The 19,021-nt window shown below is 41.8% G+C and overlaps 1 protein-coding gene across 2 annotated transcripts in view; it reads right to left on the reverse strand.

Moving 5' to 3' along the window:
• Nucleotides 1-17,379: 17,379 nt before the first annotated feature.
• Nucleotides 17,380-19,021, reverse strand: part of GRIN3B (glutamate ionotropic receptor NMDA type subunit 3B) — a 426,090-nt gene continuing 424,448 nt past the window's right edge. For both annotated transcript variants that reach the window (XM_075314677.1, XM_075314668.1), the window contains exon 9: nt 17,380-18,720. In XM_075314677.1, coding sequence (XP_075170792.1) covers nt 18,420-18,720 — 301 coding nt within the window. In that variant the 3' untranslated portion in view covers nt 17,380-18,419. The remainder of the gene's footprint in view (nt 18,721-19,021) is intronic.

Raw genomic sequence — 19,021 nt, forward strand, 5'->3', positions numbered from 1 at the left:
AGTACACCCGTGCCATCCGGCACCGCGCCGCGCTGTCCCTGCAACCCTGCACCTCACCGACCCTGCCTCCCCGTCTCACCATCGGGCCCCGGGACCACCAACCCTTACCCACGGAGGGGGAAAACAACATCCCAGCTGCTCCCTACCATCGCTCCCGGGATCCCCATCACCAGCAGCGGTGGTGCCCATCTTCACCACAACCCGTGGGTGGCATCACGGACTAAATCCCCAAACAAATCACCCCCTTTTCACTCACGGGCGAGGAGCGCCGCTCGAGTCCCTGGATCCGGCCCACCGCTCGAGCCACCGAGCAGCAGCTGCAGCGCCGGACCCGAGCGTTAGCGAGCGCAGCGCCCCGCCGCCCGCGACATATATACTGTAGCCCCAGCCCCTCTTGTGATGTATATACTGTAGCCCCAGCCCCTCCTGTGATGTATATACTGTTGCCCACACACAATCTGTGATGTATATACAGCAGTCTCACTGTGCATGGCTAGGTCTGTTAAAGTGATTCCATCACACAGCGCGTCCTATACAGCCACATGGCCAGGAGGAGCTGGACAGACACAAGTGGGGGAGTTGAGTGAGGTTGCTGCTAACTTCCCCATATTAATAATATCTCTAATAAGTCTGTGCTGTGTGTGCGGCGCCCCTGCGGCTTCAAGCACCACAGGGTACTGCACCTCACCAGAGGTGCAGTATTGATCTCGGATACGGACGAAGTCGTCACCGGTAACCACTCAATACACTTAATCATCACATAACACGGGAGCTCTTCCACTGGGACTGGGCTAGGGTAGGTCCTGGGTGGCCATCACAAGGTATGGGACCTCTTGCCCACTAGTTCAGGAACCCGGAAGGCGGGGCACCAACAGGGGAGTTAGGAGCCATCACACAGAGTAATCAGTCAGTTCCGGGCATAGGAAGCGCCAGGTCGCACTCAGGAGGAGATAAGCAGAGACACGGACAGTTCGGGGCCCATGGTCTGGAGCTGGAAGCTCGACCCGGGTTCTTAGGAAAGAAAGAGGATCCCAGGGTTCACGGGGAGTGCAGAAGGCACCTGTGACCCATTCCACGGTCCAGAAGCTGGGGGGTGGAGGGAAACCATTGAAAGGAGATGCACAGAGGGAAGCACCGGCCTCAACCTCCGAAGTATCCGGGGTCGGCTGAAGCCCATCACAGCTTAGCTTGGTGCTCCAATGGCAGTGTGCTTCCAGTGAGTAGAGAACTTGAACTGCACCCTCTGTGTCATCCCGTTACTGCCGGCGCTTCCAACGTCGCGTCCCTTTGCCATGGGCGAAAACTACTACCACCATCATCCTCCATGGGGCCAAGCTCTGCAAGTGGAGAGCTGCAACACCCGAGCTGCGTCATCATCCGCCCCAGCAAAGAAAGACTTCCTGCAGCGGCGGTTGGCTGCACACCACAGGTGGCGCCACGAACAACTACCCCCATCGTCCCCATCCCTTCATCTTTATTGACACCGACGGGGTCACGGAACCGGGCCAGGCCGTTGTGACATCCCAAACAGGCCCGGTGACAAATAACCCTACTCCAGAGACCCCGTGGGCGCGTCATGTGCATGTATGATGTGTATATCTATGTATGTCAGTGTATATGTGTATATTTTTGTCCGTTTATATATATTTTAGGGAATTTGCCTTCAAATATGTATATGTACGTATGCCTGTATGTGTATCTGTTTAAGTGTGTTTCTATGTGTGCATGAGACTTTTTCGCCTGGGACCCACAAAAACCTGGAGCCAGCCCTGGCGGGACTACCTGGCAGCAGGCCAAGTAGTCCTCTTATGGTAATCTGCTGATGATTAAACAGTGACACTACACTTAGCAGCCCAGTAAGTGACACATCTCTGGGAACATGGTCTCTTTTCCTACATCATGCTGCTCTCAGATTAAGTTGCAAAAATCTGGTGAAAGAGTCCCTTTAACGTGGATGTGCTTGTGGCCAGGAATATTTACATTTCCCAGATGGAACTCTCGGTGAACTTTGTAGAGGGTGGGACCGACTCCTAGGATTGCAGGTCCTAGTTCCATCAGGGTTTCTCCCAAATCCTACACCAGTTCCTGCATTCCCTTAACCTCCTTATCCTCCATTTCTGAATCGTTGTCCATATCAGTCACATGCTAGAATCACTATAGGGCTATGTGCACACGCTGCTTTTTTTTTACGCTGCGTTTTTGTGTGTTTTTGGCCGCTAAAAACGCACAAAAACGCACCCTCGGCATAAAAACGCGGCAAAAAACGCATGCGTTTTTGGGTGCGTTTGGCTGCGTTTTTGATCTCTGTGTTTTTCTGTGTTTTTCCAATGCATTGCATGGGGGGAAAACGCAGGAAAGAATTGACATGTCCATTTTTTTTTAAGCTCAAAAACGCAGCTTAAACAAAAAAGTTGTGTGCGGACAGCAAAAATGAAAACTCAGACTTTGCTGGGGAAGCAAAGTCATGCAGTTTTGAGGCCAAAAACGCACCAGAAAAACGCACAAAACCGCCGCGAAAAACACAGTGTGTGAACTTACCCTAGTATTGTCTCGGTGAAGCAGCAACAGGCTCTGTGGAAACTAATCTCTTTAGGTGACAAACAGCACATTGCCGCAGAGGTGCAGGGTTATGGAAAGCGCTAACAGACCAGATAGATCTGTGGTAGCTGCTGGTAGCTATGAACTTGGCAAGCTTACATAAATACCATGCCTGGCCCATGTGCTCAACTTAATGTTTTAGCAGTTTCTGAAAATGTACTTAGATTTGCCTGAGCTACTTTTGAAGGTATAATGTATATGCACCCATTTCTACAAGCCAGCTACAGCTGCCGCCAGACTAAAGTGGGCTTTACACGCTACGATATCGTTAATGTTTTATCGTCGGGGTCACATTGTTAATGACGCACATCCGGCGTCATTAACGATATCGCAGCGTGTTACACTGACCAGCGACCTTAAGCGACCTCAAAAATGGTGAAAATCGTTCACCATGGAGAGGTCGTCCCAAACTCAAAAATCGGTAAGGGTTGTTTATCCAGGTGGTTCATCGCTCATGCGGCAGCACACATCGCTATGTGTGACACCGCAGGAGCGAGGAACGTCTCCTTACCTGCCGCCGGCCACAATGCGGAAGGAAGGAGGTGGGCGGGATGTTACGTCCTGCTCATCTCCGCCCCTCCGCTTTGATTGGCCGGCCGCTTAGTGACGTTGCGGTGACGTCGCTGTGATGCCGAACGCCCCTCCCCCTTGAAGGAGGGATTGTTCGGCAGTCACAGCGACGCCGCCGACCAGGTAAGTATGTGTGACGCTGCCGTAGCGATAATGTTCGCAACGGGAGCGATCACAAACAATCGCATGCACGACGGGGGCGGGTACTTACACGCTCGCTATCGCTAAAAATTGCTAGCGATATCGCTACCTTGTAAAGCCCCCTTTAGAGTGCTGCAGTAGTGCTTGCAAGTTCCAGCTCATTGACTTGTGTGCGACATGCCCACACGCTGGAACTCCCCATTACACATGTTGGCAAGGCATTATGAGCAGCAGAAGACAGTAGTTGAATACCAATTACAACATGTCTGTCAAAATTCTGCTCAGCCTCCGGACATAACCAATGAGTGGGTATGGATATCTGACATCTGTGAGGTTCTACAAAACTTTGAGGAATCAACCAAGATGGTGAGCGCCGATGACGCTATAATCAGTGTGACCATCCCGCTTCTATGTCTATTCCAATGCTTGCTACTCACAATTAAAGAAGAAGCTTTGCCTGTAGACGAGGTGGAAATGGAAGAAGATAGTACACAGGGTGATACTACCCAACCCAGCCTTATTTCATTTTCTCAGTGTCAATTGGGTGATAATGAGGAGGTGGTAGCTGAGGAGGAGGAAGAAGAACAGGAGATGGTTTCTTGCATTCGAGGATACTACCCACACCAACTTCCTCCCATCTGTTCATCATAGACTAGACTAAAGAGGAGGAGGAAATAGAGAGTTGTTCTCCTGGTGGGGACAGGGAAGTCTTGCCTCTGGGGATAGGCAGTGAGACAAAGTCAGCCATGTGAGCCAGACTCCCTTGACTCCCACAGTTTGGTCAACACTGATTACAGGTTATTCACCCTTCTCAAACCATGCTACAAGGAGAACTTTCCATCTTTCCTTCCTGCGGCAGAGGGCTAGCAAAATGGTTCAATACCAAAATGCCTTAGTATAGCAATTAGTACAAAAATTCCCATCTGACAACACAGGTGGCAGAGGTCATAGTTCAATGAGAAACCAAAGGGGAGAGATGACACAGAGACACACCAGGTCCAACAGAGGCAGAACACTATCAAAAGTCTGGGATGGTTTCATTAGACCCTCGCCATTTTTTTTTCCTTAACTTTAGTTGCGGATGTTCCTGCAGCCAATCCTAGAGCAGCAAACATCCACAAGGATCAGACTCAAGGGCTTGTGTCATTGGCTACCTAAGTCACATGTCCGTCTACATATAGAATGTGGACAAGATGTCAGCGCCATTTTGTGAATGTATTAGGGGAGGTGCTGCCACCAGTGCTACTAGACAGTTAGATTAGCTAGAGGTTTAATGATAGGTAGGTGAGATAGGAGAGTGATGGTGTAGAATAAGGCAGTGAAGTGTATGGAAAGCTGTGTGTCACAAATTGGCATTTTATGATAGAAATAGGGATTGCTACTTGTCAGTGCCTGCTAAAGAGTTGCCAGTGAAGGATCTAAATAGATATTCCTACTTATTACAGCCTGTTCCAAATTAGGCAGTGAAACACATTTCTAGGTATTGTTCGTCATAATCCAGGCCGGCTGTTTTCTGCTGCTGTTTACACCCAGCTATTGCCTGGTAATGTCATGGGTTAACTTCCCTTGCCTCGTTCTGGATCCCAGGACACTATATGTTGCCTCTCTACCTATGGCTCAGTGCCAGTGATATTTCTGTCTTTCAGCATGTTTACTGGCTCTGGTGAGTGTTCCTGATCTGTTCTGCCTCCCTGCTACTGTGTCCTAACTTTGACAGTCCCCCGTGTGTCTGCCTGTCCCAGCCCCTGATTTCCCTCTCCTGTCTGTTGTTTGTGTTTCCCTCTGCATACCTGATCTCCCGGCTTCTGACTCAGTTCTGCTTTCTGACTTTGATATTGATCCTCCCTTTGCAGTGACTCGACTTTCCTGGCTAGACCCTGACTGTTTGACTACTCTTTTGCCCCTTGGTGATTCACCTGTTAACATTGCTGAAGTTACTCTGCTATACTTCAGCTGCCTTTCCGTTACAGTGTTTCTTTGTCTCTCCTTCACTACTCTGCTGCCACCTAGTGGGGATTACGCTGTACTGCATCTTACTAGCCTTGTACAGCATGACATTGTTAGTTAGTACTGCCTGCTGTAAATTTTCTAGTGAAGTAGCTAAAAAGGTGTTGGCAGTTTCAATTGCCTGCTCAAAATTATGCAATCACATTTCTAGGTATTGTTAGTTAGTACAGCATGCTGTAAATTTACTAGTAAACTAGGTAAAAAGATCTTTGGACCTTTCAGTGTCTGCTCCAAAGTATACAGTTAACCACATTTCTAGTTATTGGTACTTTTTAGTGCCTTCATAATATTACCAACTCAGGCAGGAAATAATTTATCATCTTTTGTGGCAGGTGTCTGACAGGTGTGGGCATAGGGTTGTGAAACATCTGTTTGAAAGGGGAAGGGTACATCAGCCATGAGTGGTAAATAACGACCAGGTTGTGTTGGAAGTTTAAATAGGTGGAGTGTTCGAGGTGTATGTGTGAGAAATTCTGTTAGTCAAAGAGCTAGTGACCAAACACCAGCTCATCCTATCCCAAGAGAAATGAGAACAACTTCCGTTACTGGACAGTAGGGTGACCGGATCTCATATGGGGGGGAAAAAAATGTCGGAATCTTGTTCGTCTGGACCCCACAAAACGATTCCCCTTTCCAGATATTGAGAGAGCCAAAATTTGAGCTTGATCAAACGATGTTAACCCGTGTCGCTCGTTGCTCAAAGTTTGAAAAAATTCAAATTTTTGGACAAAAAGCTGACATATGGAGCCATAACTCCAGAACGGTAAATAATAAAAACACGCTTAATATCTCAAAAGAAAGCTAATGTTGTTCTTCAAAATTTATATGTTACACACAGGGTGCATGTCATTTCTATTTTAGGGATGGTTATTTTACTTCAGCTGACCTTTTATTTATTCAGTTTAGTTTCTAAAGTGCCTTTGAGCTGGTTAGATCGAACAATTATCCAGTGAAGATATTTTAACGTTTTTTTTTAAATTTTCCAAGTGTGTGTGTGTTATTGTTTTTATAGCTATTATAGTATTATTTTAAAAGATATTTGAAAATATTTTATTGAAATTAAAGTTTGTAATATATTTTGTTTCGTTTTTCTAGTTAACTGTTATTTATTATTATTTGGACTCTGAAATGGCATTCACATCAGGTGTACAAAGCCGGAACAAGGATAAAATATTTCTTGTGGGCTATCCCATTCACCAGATCACCGGTTGTAAACTACCCTCAAATTGTCAAGTCTTATGTGCTTTATTTTATAATTTACGTACTGTGAAATTAACTGTAAGAGAATCAGCAAAACTGACTATACGAGAAGTGTTCATTTTTTGGGGGAAAAGCTCGAATCCCGACTAAACATGAGCAAGATGCAATTACTAAGCTGGAAAAACTTCACGCCGAGTGGAGAAGTCTTCAAAAAAAACGGAAGAAAACATCGGAAACGGCCAAGAACAAATTTAAACAGTTTGTTGAAAAGTTGAATGATCTCTTTGATATTACTCAACAAGATGGCTCTGATGAAATCGGAAGAAGATAAGGTGATTCTCGTGTTAGGAAGTTAGGAAAGTTATGAAAGAAAAATTAAAAGAGGTAGTTGATGGAGGATTGGTAAATTTACTTACCAAAGAAACATTTACATTCTTTGACCGATTTAATATAAAAACAGATTTCCTAAGACAAAATCCAAACACCTGGCCTCAAAATAATGACTTCCAAGGAGGATTGAAAATTGTCAAAACATTAAAAGTAGTTAATGATATGGCTGAGCGTGGTGTTAAATTAATAACCGACTTTAACAACCTTCTGACAAAAGATGAAGAACAAAAGCAATATGTCCTGCAAGTTGTAAGCTAATGCCGAGCATTATATTCTGACGTTTCAAAAACTACTTTAACAAAAGCTCTAGAATAGATTAGATAACTATGTAAAATTATCAACTCATGTAGGTACTACGTCTGTATCTTTTCTGTGTCTGTTTTGTATGTATTCTATACCTCATTTTTATATTTTAAAATAAAAAATGTCATTAAACTTATCAGTATTACTTGTTTTTTGTTATATTTCTACTTTAAACTCAAAAATATACCAAAAAAAAATCCCAAAATTTATCACTTAACAAAATATACGAAGTATGCTCCTAGTGGTACCAGGTCACATTCTTGGGGCTAAAAGCTGTTGTAACTCAGTTTGACTTAAAATAACAATTATGTATAAAATATAAATTTTGAAGAACAACATTAGCTTTCTTTTGAGATATTAAGCATGTTTTTATTATTTACCGTTCTGGAGTTATGGCTCCATATGTCAGCTTTTTGGCCAAAAATTTGGATTTTTTCAAACTTTGAGCAATGAGCGGCACGGGTTAACGTCGTTTGAACGAGCTCAATATTGAGATATTTTGGCTCTCTCAATATCTGGAAAGGGGAATCGTTTTGTGGGGTCCAGACGGACAAAATTACGACATCGATTTTTTTGCGGTCACCCTACTGGACAGCCTACTCCATTAGATTTCTTTGGCAGCCGCACATTGCTTCAACTTTGAAATGAGACTGATAAACAACATGTGCTAGAGTGGATAGCAAGTGCTGCATCAAGTGGCCTCTCCTTCTCTTCCTGCACCTCAACATCACACGCAGTTCATTCCTCAGAGGTGCCACCCCAATAACACGTTTTTGCCCTCATCACAAATTTCCAACCAGCAAACTGACTGTGGGGAACCACACATGAGCGAGTCTCCAGAGCTGTTCACGCATTCTATCCCATGGGCATCAGAATTTTCCTCCAAAGATTCCAGACTCAAGAGGAGGAAAGCATCTACACCAAAGTAGGGTTCTGGGAGCAAGAGGCCTATTGCCTGTCTGTCATCATGCTGTCTCTGGTGAAGGTAGAAATGTTGGTTTTCAGGTTTTGTTACAGGGCCAATCCCAAGCATGCAGTCTGCTTTGTTAGACTATTTGTAGTCTGTGCCAATTGTTGCCACTTATTTTGTTGCCTGACCTTAATTTTTAGAACTGTGGAAACTCCACTCCAAGTAGGGTCTGCAAATTGTCTTTTGTCTGTCTCTTCAGGGTTCTGGGAACAAGAAGCTTACGCCTGTCATTCAAGTATCTCTTGATTTTTAAAATGAAAATTCCATGCCACATCCTGTGTTTAAGTCAACACAATCAGGCAATGCTTCAATTAATATGCACTGGAGAATGCATTCACACAGCTGTAGAGTTGTGGACCACTATCCAGTCCCAGTTTGATCAATGGCTGTCTTCATTGAACCTGGAGTAAGCACATCCTGTGTGTTGCATGGACCATACTTCTCTTGTTCCCTGCTGTGCAACCACACTATGGGAAAATGGGGGAGTGTGGGGCAATTGATGCCACTGTCCTGTTGTCTGCCTGAAAGGTTTTGAAATCTCAAGACTCTAAGATAGGTCTCCAAGTTGTGAATTGTCTGTTGTGCCAGAGTTCTGGGAGCAAGAGGTCTATGCCTGTCACTTATGCATTTCTTGATTTTTAAAATGAAAACGCCAGGATACATCCTGTGTGTAAGTGAACACAATCAGGCAGTGCTTAAATTAATATGCATTGGAGAATGCAGTTATACAGCAGCACAGTTGTGGACCACTATCCAGGACCAGTTTGATCAATGGCTATCTTTACTGAACCTGGAACCAGGGAAGGCCTTATGAAATAACGGTGCAAACCTGATGGTGGCACTATGCCTGAGCGTCATCACATGTCCATTGCATGGCTCAGGTGCTTAACCTGGCTGTACCGGAATTTCTAGACCACTATTGTGACCCGGATGCGCTGCTACAGAAGACATGATTACTGTGTGCTCACGTTTTAAAATGGAAATGCCAGGCCACATCCTGTGTACTGCATGGACCGTATTTACTTGCTGTGCTAACACACTCTGGGGAAATGAAGAGGGAAGAAGGGGGGCAATTGATGCTGTCTGCCTGAAAGCTTTTTAAATCAAAAGACTCCGAGGTGGGTGTCCAAGTTGTATCTTGTCTGTAGTGCCAGGTGTGCGATATGTGCAGGCCTAAGGAGTCTGTTGCAAGGAAAGGGGATGGAGCAGTCTCTGCTCAGTGACTGGGATATTGAATGTATCAGTGTCCCCACCAGGGAAGTGGGACAGTATAATACAAGCACCGGTGTTCCCACACTATTCTCTCCCCTTCCCCTGGCAATGACACCGGCATGCTCACCTTCCCTGCTGCTCCATCCCCAGCCACTGAGTCCCAGGGTCTGCACACAGTGCAAAGGCATCACTAGGGTGCTCTCCCAGGGTGCATGCACCTTTTCTTGAAGGGCTAGTATGCCCTAACCCACAAGTGCCTCTCAGCTTATTGCTGAGAAGCATTAAGTATTTAAGGCACCCTCCCTTTAAAGGAGGTGCTAGTTGTAATGTCCATTGTACTGTCACTGCTGCTGTATGGTTGTGTGCCATGTTACTACTACCAGTCTGTGTTTCAGTACCTGATGTAAACGCTGCTGCAATTATCCGTACCAGCTGTATCTACCGATCTTCTTCCGCAACTATCCATACCAGCTGTATTTGCTGATACCGCTTCTGCAACTATGCATACAAGCTGTATTTGCCAAACCAGCTGCTGCAACTACCTATACTAGCTGTATCTGCTGAACCCGCTGTTGCATTCCTCCATACCACCCGAGCCTGCCACATCAGCCACCCTGGCTGCATCTGCCATTACAGAGATTGTCAGTGTCCATACCTCTGGTGACAGTTGCCAGGGTATCAAGATTCCCTAGGTCTTCCCCTGGTGGCTGCCTACCTGTGTTAGCCTATCCCCACCACCGGTGGCTTAGTGATGTCTCAGGAGCCGTTCAGGTATGCTCCTCTAGGTCAGAGATTGGTGCCTTGATCCAGTGATTTCACTTCACACTCGCACCTGTGAGCATTACAGAGAGGACAGTGCGGGGATGTCGGTGCCTGTATTACATAATTTTTGGCAGAACTTGCTAATAGTGCATATTCTTTACTAGTCTAAGGGGCACTTTGCACACTACGACATCGCAGGTGCGATGTCGGTGGGATCAAATTGAAAGTGACGCACATCCGGCGTCACAGGCGATATCGTAGTGTGTAAAGCCTTTTTGATACGATTTAACGAGCGCAAAATCGTCATAATCGTATCATCGGTGTAGCATCGGTCATTTCCATAATTTGGAAATGACCGATGTTGCAATGTTGTTCCTCGTTCCTGTGGCAGAACACATTGCTGTGTGAGAAGCCGCAGGAGCGAGGAACATCTACCTGCGTCCTGCGGCTCATGCAAGCTATGTGGAAGGAAGGAGGTGGGCGGGATGTTTACGTCCTGCTCATCTCCGCCCCTCCGCTTCTGTTGGCCGCTTGCCGTGTGACGTCGCTATGACACCGCACGACCCGCCCCCTTAACAAGGAGGCGGGTCGCCGGCCAGAGTGACGTCGCAGGGCAGGTGAGTGCATGTGAAGCTACGGCAGCTATCACCATGATATCGCAGCGGTGACGGGGGCGGGGACTATCGCGCTCGGCATCGCATATTTCTTCTTGTTCAAAATAGTACTCCACTCTGGTCTTCCCAAATAAAGGGATAATTCTTTGATCGCTTGTGAAAAAGGTATTGATTTGTTTAGTGAAAATCAGGGCTTTCGACATTCCCCAAATGGGGGTATAATTTCACCTCAACGTGTGAAAATGTCATGGTTCCTCCCATTTGCACTTCCTGTGGATGAACAGCAACACGGCATGTATCTGCCCCTAAAAAGGGATCATTTTAAGGCAATTTAGTCAATAAAAGTACAAGTTCTGAAACAGTGGTGTGTGGTAAGCAAGCTGCTGGTTACCATCCACTTTCCCCTAGCCAGATAAGTCAAGGGGACTCGGAAATTCAAAGAGATGTGTTTGCATTACAATATTCAAATGGGTTCCATAAAATCCAAAAGCAATTGGCAATGTTCTACTCACATTTTCAGGGAAATTAGAAGCTTTTCAGTATTGAGATTTGCAGTGATTTTTATAATGGAAATTATGTGAAACCAGCAAATTGGAATTTCATATGATCAGCTAATTTCTATTATTAATATATATAATCAGGTTTATAGCTAAGGAGTGTAGTGAATTAATGGATTTTCAAAATCAAAAAGAGCCTGTAGGAGGAGGGATTTCCATTTTTTAAATTTGTATCAATCATGGGAAATATTTTTTCATATTAGCAAAACATTACTATTTAATTATAGAGATGCTTAAGGTTTTAACCTCTAACAGACATTTATAATCATCTAATGTGGTGATTAAGTACTTGAACTGTGCAGTTTGCTGCAGTATAACTTTTTTTTCCTGGGGATTTTCTTTTACAAAAAGAAAATAGTAGAAACTTGACGGGAAGGAAGAAAAAAAACAAAACAAAAACCACAAGCTTAGAATAGTTGTATAATTAGAATAAAACATGTCTTCCAGAAACAATGCCACATCTATCTATTCTGCCTGGCATTGATTAAATCCGGTAGTCAACTTACCTGGCCTTAGCGGCAATCTGTGGCCAATGAGGTATGGTTTTCAGACAATGTCCCAATTCTTTTAACACTAACATGAAATTACTTACATCTTCAAAGCGAAAACTTTTTGTCCTAGTACCTTTAATAAGATCTTTTTTTATCCATGATTATAAAAAGCAATCTTGTTTAAAGTCGGATGGCGAAAAAAATTGGGACAAATATTGCACACAGTTTTAAGTGGTTGCAATGTACCAGTATATTTAAAGTGGTATTCCCATCTCCAATATCCTATCCCAACATGTAGAAGGTGTAATAATAATATTAGCAAATACCTCCAATTAGAAATGTAGTATAGTTCTCCTGATTCATTATGTTACTTACCTTACTTGCAGGATATTAGGCATCCATAATTATGATCACTAGCAACTGACTAGAAGTGTGGTCATAACCATGAATATCTAAGGTTCTGCAATGCCCTACACATGAGGTAAGCCACAAAGTGAATCAGAAGATCTATACTACGTTTCTAATTGGAGGTATTTGCTAAGATGATTATTATTATTACACCTACTACATATTGGGATAGGATCTTGGAGATGGGAACACCCCTTTCCCTGTGATCCAGAAGTGGATCAAGAATTAAAGAGAATATTTCGAAGCTCTTTTTGTTCTAAAAGCAAAGATTGCAAGAGTGTTACAACCTCTCGCCAAATTAAGGACTCTCCTCGCTCTGAGGATGGATACATACAGTTTAATTTTGTTTAAAAAAAGCAGATCACAGACATGGCACAAAACTAAAGTCATTTCAAATGTCAACTTTCTGGCTTTAAGAAACACAAAAAAAAAAATCATGAAAACATTATGTGCTAACCAGTAACTTACTTTTTAAAACCAAACAGTGGGAAAAATTATGGAATCACTCAATTCTGAGGTAAAAATAATGGAATCAGCCTGTAATGTTCATTACCAAAGCTAACACCTGCATCAAATAAGATCTGCTCGTTAGTCTGCATCTAAAAAGGAGTTATCACACCTTAGCGAGCTGTTGCACCAAGTGGACTGACATGAATCATCGCTTCAACATGAGATGTCAATTGAAACAAAGGAGAGGATTAGCAATCTCTTAAAGGGTAAATCATCACGCAATGTTGCAAAAGATGTTGGTTGCTCACAGTCAGCTGTGTCTAAAATCTGGACCAAATACAAACAACATGGGAATTTTGTTAAAGGCAAACATACTGGTAGACCAAGGAAGACATCAAAGCATCAAGAGAGGAAACTTAAAGCAATATGTCTCAAAAACAGGAAATGAACAACAAAACAAATGAGGAACGAATGGGAGGAAAATGGAGTCAATGTTTGTGACCAAACTGTAAGAAACCGCCTAAAGGAAATGGGATTTACATACAGAAAAGCTAAACAAAAGCCATTATTAACACCTAAACAGAAAAAAACAAGGTCACAAATGGCTAAGGAAAAGCAATCGTGGACTGTGGATGACTGGATGAAAGTCATATTCAGTTATGAATTGCGAATCTCCATTGGGCAAGGTGATGATGCTGGAACTTTTTTTTGGTGTCGTTGAAATGAGATTTATAAAGATGACTGCCTGAAGAGAACATGTAAATTTCCACAGTCATTGATGATATGGGGCTTCATGTCAGGTAAAGGCACTGGGGAGATGGCTGTCATTACATCTTCAATAAATGCCCAAGTTTACATTGAAAGTTTGGACACTTTTCTTATCTCATCAATTGAAAGGATATTTGGGGATGATGAAATAATTTATCAAGATGATAATGCATACTGCCATAGAGCAAAAACTGTGAAAACATTCCTTGAAAGAAGACACACAAGGTCAATGTCATGGCCTGCAAATAGTCCAGATCTCAATCCAATTGAAAATCTTTGGTTGAAGTTGAAGAAAATGGTCCATGACAAGGTTCTAACCTGCAAAGCTGATCTGGCAACAGCAATCAGAGAAAGTTGGAGCCAGATTGATGATGAGTACTGTTTGTCACTCATTAAGTCGATGCCTCAGAGACTGCAAGCTGTTATAAAAGCCAGAGGTGGTGCAACAAAATACTAGTGATGTATTGGAGTGTTTTTTTGTTTGTTTTTCATGATTCCATAATTTTTTCCTCAGAATTGAGTGATTACATAATTTTTCCCCCCGTTTGGTCTTGAAAAGTAACAGTTACAGGCTAGCACATTATGTTTTCATGATTTTTTTTTAGTGTTTCTTAAAGCCAGAAAATTGCCATTTGAAATGACTTTACTTTTGTTTAAAAAAGCAGATCCCAGACATGGCCCAAAAGTAAACAACTGAATGAACATCCTCAGAACCAGGTGAGTCCATAATTTTTGCCAGGGTTTGTAGAAGCTAAATGGACCAGAGCTCTGCAAAAAAAAACAACAAAAAAACAACAAACAAATCTGGTGTTTATGCCTTCCACAAGGTTTTTTGTGTTTTATACATTTTTTAATTTTGCTAGATGTGGGAGATGTGGATTGGAGTGCGGCTTAAAACATCACATGGTGGTAAAATTTTGATGCTCCCAAAAAATAAAAAATTGAAAACATTACACCAGATTTGTTGTTTGTTTTTTTTTTTTGCAGAACTCTGGTAAATTTAGCTTCTACAACCCCTGGCAAAAATTATGGACTTACCTGGTTCCAAGGAGGTTCATTCAGTTGTTTAGTTTTGTGCCATGTCTGTGATCTGCTTTTTTTTAAACAAAAGTAAAGTAATTTCAAATAGCAACTTTCTGGCTTTAAGAAACACTAAAAAAAAATGGAAAAAGTCAACCATGTTTGAGCATAAAATTAGACAAAGGTATCTAAAGATGTGTTAAATTATATGGCACAAGCCATTGTGAGCTAGTCTAGTTCTAAATGTATGACTTTTACAACCGATCCGGTCTATTTATGAGAAGAGCATTCTCCATCACCCTTCTCTGCAATATTCCAAAATCCAGGGAGCACTCCCAAAAAGTGCTGCCTTTGTAATGGGTCAGCAGCCCCTTCACAAGTGTATGGAATACCGGCACTCACAATAAAGTTTTCTTTGTGATTCGTTTGTGAATTTATTTCAAATTTTCAATTCCATTTCAAATAACGTGTTTCGGCTTTACATCAGAACAGCTTTCTTCAGATATAACATACAGAGTATATAAACAGGTTTATATATTTCCTGGGTGAGCGTAACAAACTCTGGTGTTTTAAATGATAACCAAATCTCATTACAATTTTTAACCCTTTATATACAAGACTACTACCTGTGTTTATAAGTTATATTAGATAACCGTCTATACCTATGCACCAACTTAAAAAAAAGTTCATAAAAATTCATACCCCTTTGAAATACACCTTAAAGATAAATCATACTTAAACTGAGCACAATTACTATGATCCAATTCATATAAATTTATATCAGATCCCCATTAATAATTTTTATTTACAAAAAATATAATTATTATTGGAGACTCAAAGATGCACTTTTTGCTCATGGTGCAGATGTATTTGCCCAATCTTTATTATCGATTGAGGAGATATTAAATCGAATCTTTGTGCAGATTAATATCGTAATTAAATACATCAACATGAAAAATAAATCTCCACAAGCGAAGTCCAGATACGTCTCCGAAAAAGAAAAATCAAAAACAATAATACAATCAAAACAATTTTAATATTGAGAATAGTGTTCCCCCGTGGTCCCCACACATAGCTTCTCATGAGCCAGATCAGACACCCCATACTTTGCACTGATGAGCACCCCGAAACACAGTGTCTGCAAATTGGGATTCTGATCTGGCATAAATCCTAAGTCATATGAAAAGGACTGTTAAAAATCCACTTTTGACTTTTAGGATCGCTACTTCCAATAGGTGGCACTGCGCTAGAGTTTGTCTCCTTTCCTGGAGAGACAATTTAATTTGAATATTTCCCATAAGGGCATTGTAGCTATAAGTCCCCTTACTGGCAGCCAGACTGGCTTGCAAAGTCTCCTTAAGGAGAATAGTGTTCCCCTGTGGTCCTCACATAGCTTCTCATGAGCCAGATCAGACACCCCATACTTTGCACTGACAAGGGGCAAGCACCCCGAAACACCATGTCTGAAAATTGGGATTCTGATCTGGCATAAATCCTAAGGCATATGCAAAGGATTGTTAAAAATCCACTTTTGACTTTTAGGATCGCTACTTACAAAAGGTGGCAATGCGCTAGAGTTTGTCTCCTTTCCTGGAGAGACAATTTTAATATTTCACTAATTCTGAGGAAGGCTACTTGCATAAGAAAAGTGCAGAACATGATTCCCAATCTGAAAACAGATCGTCAATTAATATTTCTATCAAGTAACTTCCAAAGACAATACGCTCGCCTCCAGATCTTTGAGAAGTTGATGTGGTTTGGTTTTTGATAGATTTTGACAATTATCAAAATCACTTTTTTCATTCTATCTTCAGAAAAGTTAGCATTGGATTCAATTGTTCAGGACAAATCACTAATAAGAAAACCAGTAAATAAATGCGGAAGTTTAGTGCTTATGAACAGAGCTGACTATCTGAGTGAAGTACGTATATAGACAATTGTCTGTGACCGACACATGAAATATTAAATGATCTACAATTTAAGATTTTACATAAATTAACAAAATTAATAGACAATTATACATGCAATGGCACCATTGACAATAAAAATAAAATATAAATAGGGATCTAAACATTGAAATCCTACACAAATGGCATCCAATAGAAACTTAAGATACTTCTAGATCAAGTTAGGTAGCAGACAAAATATTACTGTATAGTATAGTCCACAATTTGCACATTGGTGATCCGGTCACGCAATACAGGTAACCCCCAGATACCAGAGGACAGAAGGTGTGCGTGGTCTGTGAGGTAGAAGCAGCTTTCTTATACCAGCTAGGTGTTAGTGTGGCTTGCTCTGAGTTGCCTTGTCTAAAAGCGGGTGGTATATAGTTGCAAAAAACACATCGGATCACTCTGGCTATAGGAATCCCTGACGAAGAAGGATGATATGTCCTTCAAAACATGTTTGTTTTTGGAGCTCGTGAGAGCCTGTAATGGCCATTACCTGTACCTGTGACGTCACACGCGACTTTGTATGTGATCTGTTTTCCACTGGAGCACCACCGGCCGGGGTGCTCAGATATGTTTTTCGCGTCTTTATACCACCCGCTTTAGACAACGCAACTCAGAGCAAGCCACACTCACACCTAGCTCGTATAAGAAAGTTGCTTCTATCTCACGGACCACGCACACCTTCTGCCCTCTGGTATCTGAGTGTTACCCGTATTGCGTGACCTGATCACCAATGTGCAAATTGTGGTCTATACTATACAGCAATATTTTGTCTGCTACCTAACTTGATCTAGAAGTATCTTAAGTTTCTATTGGATGCCATTTGTTTAGGATTTCCATGTTTAGATCCCTGTTGGATGCGCGGTGTTCTATTTATAGCTATATAAACCTGTTTATATACTCGGTTATATCTGAAGAAGGCTTTTCTGATTTAAAGCCGAAATGCGTTATTTGAAATGGAATTGAAAATTTGAAATACATTAGTCACGAAGGAATCACAAAGAAAACTTCATTGTGAGTGCCAGTATTTCATTTGCTCACCCTTCTCTGCAGTGACTGATGGGGTGGGCGACACCTGGTTTAGGAGTCTGGTGTGTTTATGAAACTTTTAACCTTTTTCTGAGACTCTAGCAGACAATCAGCACATTTTTTGTGCTATTTTAACATCAATGAGTATAAACTTGTAGGTGTTTTGTCAGTTCACTTAGTGACAAACTAAGTGCGTGTGGATCCCTGTGACCAGTAGTTATTGATGGCGGAATTTAATAGTAATTTCTAGAAAGAAAATGAAAGATCTTACAGCACCCATTGATGTCAATGAAGTTTCAAGTTTTTTTTGTTAATGCTTGCAATCTTCCAACAAGAGTAACACATGATGATATCACCAATTTGATAAATCCCTTCCATTACATAAACATGGTCTAACATTTTGACTGCATCTGCCTTGATCTCCTATGGGATAATATCAGTAGATATTACAACCAGATGAGGAATATGCATTCAACATAACTGCATAAATGAGGCCTAAAACAGATCCTACCATTATAAGAAAGCAGATCAGGATGGGACATTTCTTTCAGTTCATGGTGGAACATTGGCGTAGTCGGATGCCTTTCCAAATTTGTGCCATTATATCCTGCAATGACCTTGTGTCCATTTTTCAACAATAACAAAATTAGTTTTTACATAGGAAGAATAAAGAAAAAAAAAGAAAATAGACAAATATGGTGTAATTTGTACAATAAACAAGACAAATGGCATGTTTTCATTCCAGAAAAAGATGATCATATGATTTTTTTTTTGAAACATGTTAATTGCTTGCATGGTGTTCTGGTGTTCATCTACTTTATTATGCATGGCACAATGTTCTTAGGGTGTAAGTATCTGAGGATTTAGGTATTGTGCCTTATGCAACAATCCATCAGTAATGAACTGCTTGAAGTTCCTCACTGTAAGCTCGGTGGTAGAGCGTTTGACTAGACCAGGTACGTTAGCCAAGGAGTGTATCATCTGTCTCCGTCCGTCTTTGGCTGCTTGTGGTTACACGGAGGCTGCAGGATGACCATCAGCTCACTTTTTCTCACCAGCGCAGCTCTTAACTGATCTTTCATGCCTTCTATTTTCATCTCCAGTTCTTTCATTTCCAGCTCCTTTGGGTGGCAAGGTTGTCCATTTTCACATAAACAATCCTTAGTATTTACAGTCTCTAAATTAAAGTGCACTCTTTTCTCTTGGCGAATTGGGGTGCGACGTAGATTATTCCATAAAGACTGGGGTTCTGCAGCGGATTCTTTCTGGAGGTTGCAGCTGAAGGTGTAAAACTATTGTTAGAGGCAGTTCTGCACACATTAAAAATAAGACGTTGGCTCAATTCATCATTTGCAATTTTTAGACGTCACTTTTTATGTTATTGAATAATCTCTGATGTTTTTGTTTCAAATTCATCAAAATGATGCATGTGCTTCAAGTAGTTTGTGAAAAATAAAAAAAAAGCTTTTAAATTTTCATCTTGAAATTTATCAAAGCAAAAACTTTGCATGTTTTATTTTTTGCAAAACATTTTGTGACTTTTCAAAAATTTTCAAATGATGAATCAGATGAAAATATT

The sequence above is a fragment of the Anomaloglossus baeobatrachus genome, chromosome 1, assembly GCF_048569485.1.
Source record: "Anomaloglossus baeobatrachus isolate aAnoBae1 chromosome 1, aAnoBae1.hap1, whole genome shotgun sequence".
In the NCBI taxonomy this organism is placed as follows: Eukaryota; Metazoa; Chordata; class Amphibia; order Anura; family Aromobatidae; genus Anomaloglossus; species Anomaloglossus baeobatrachus.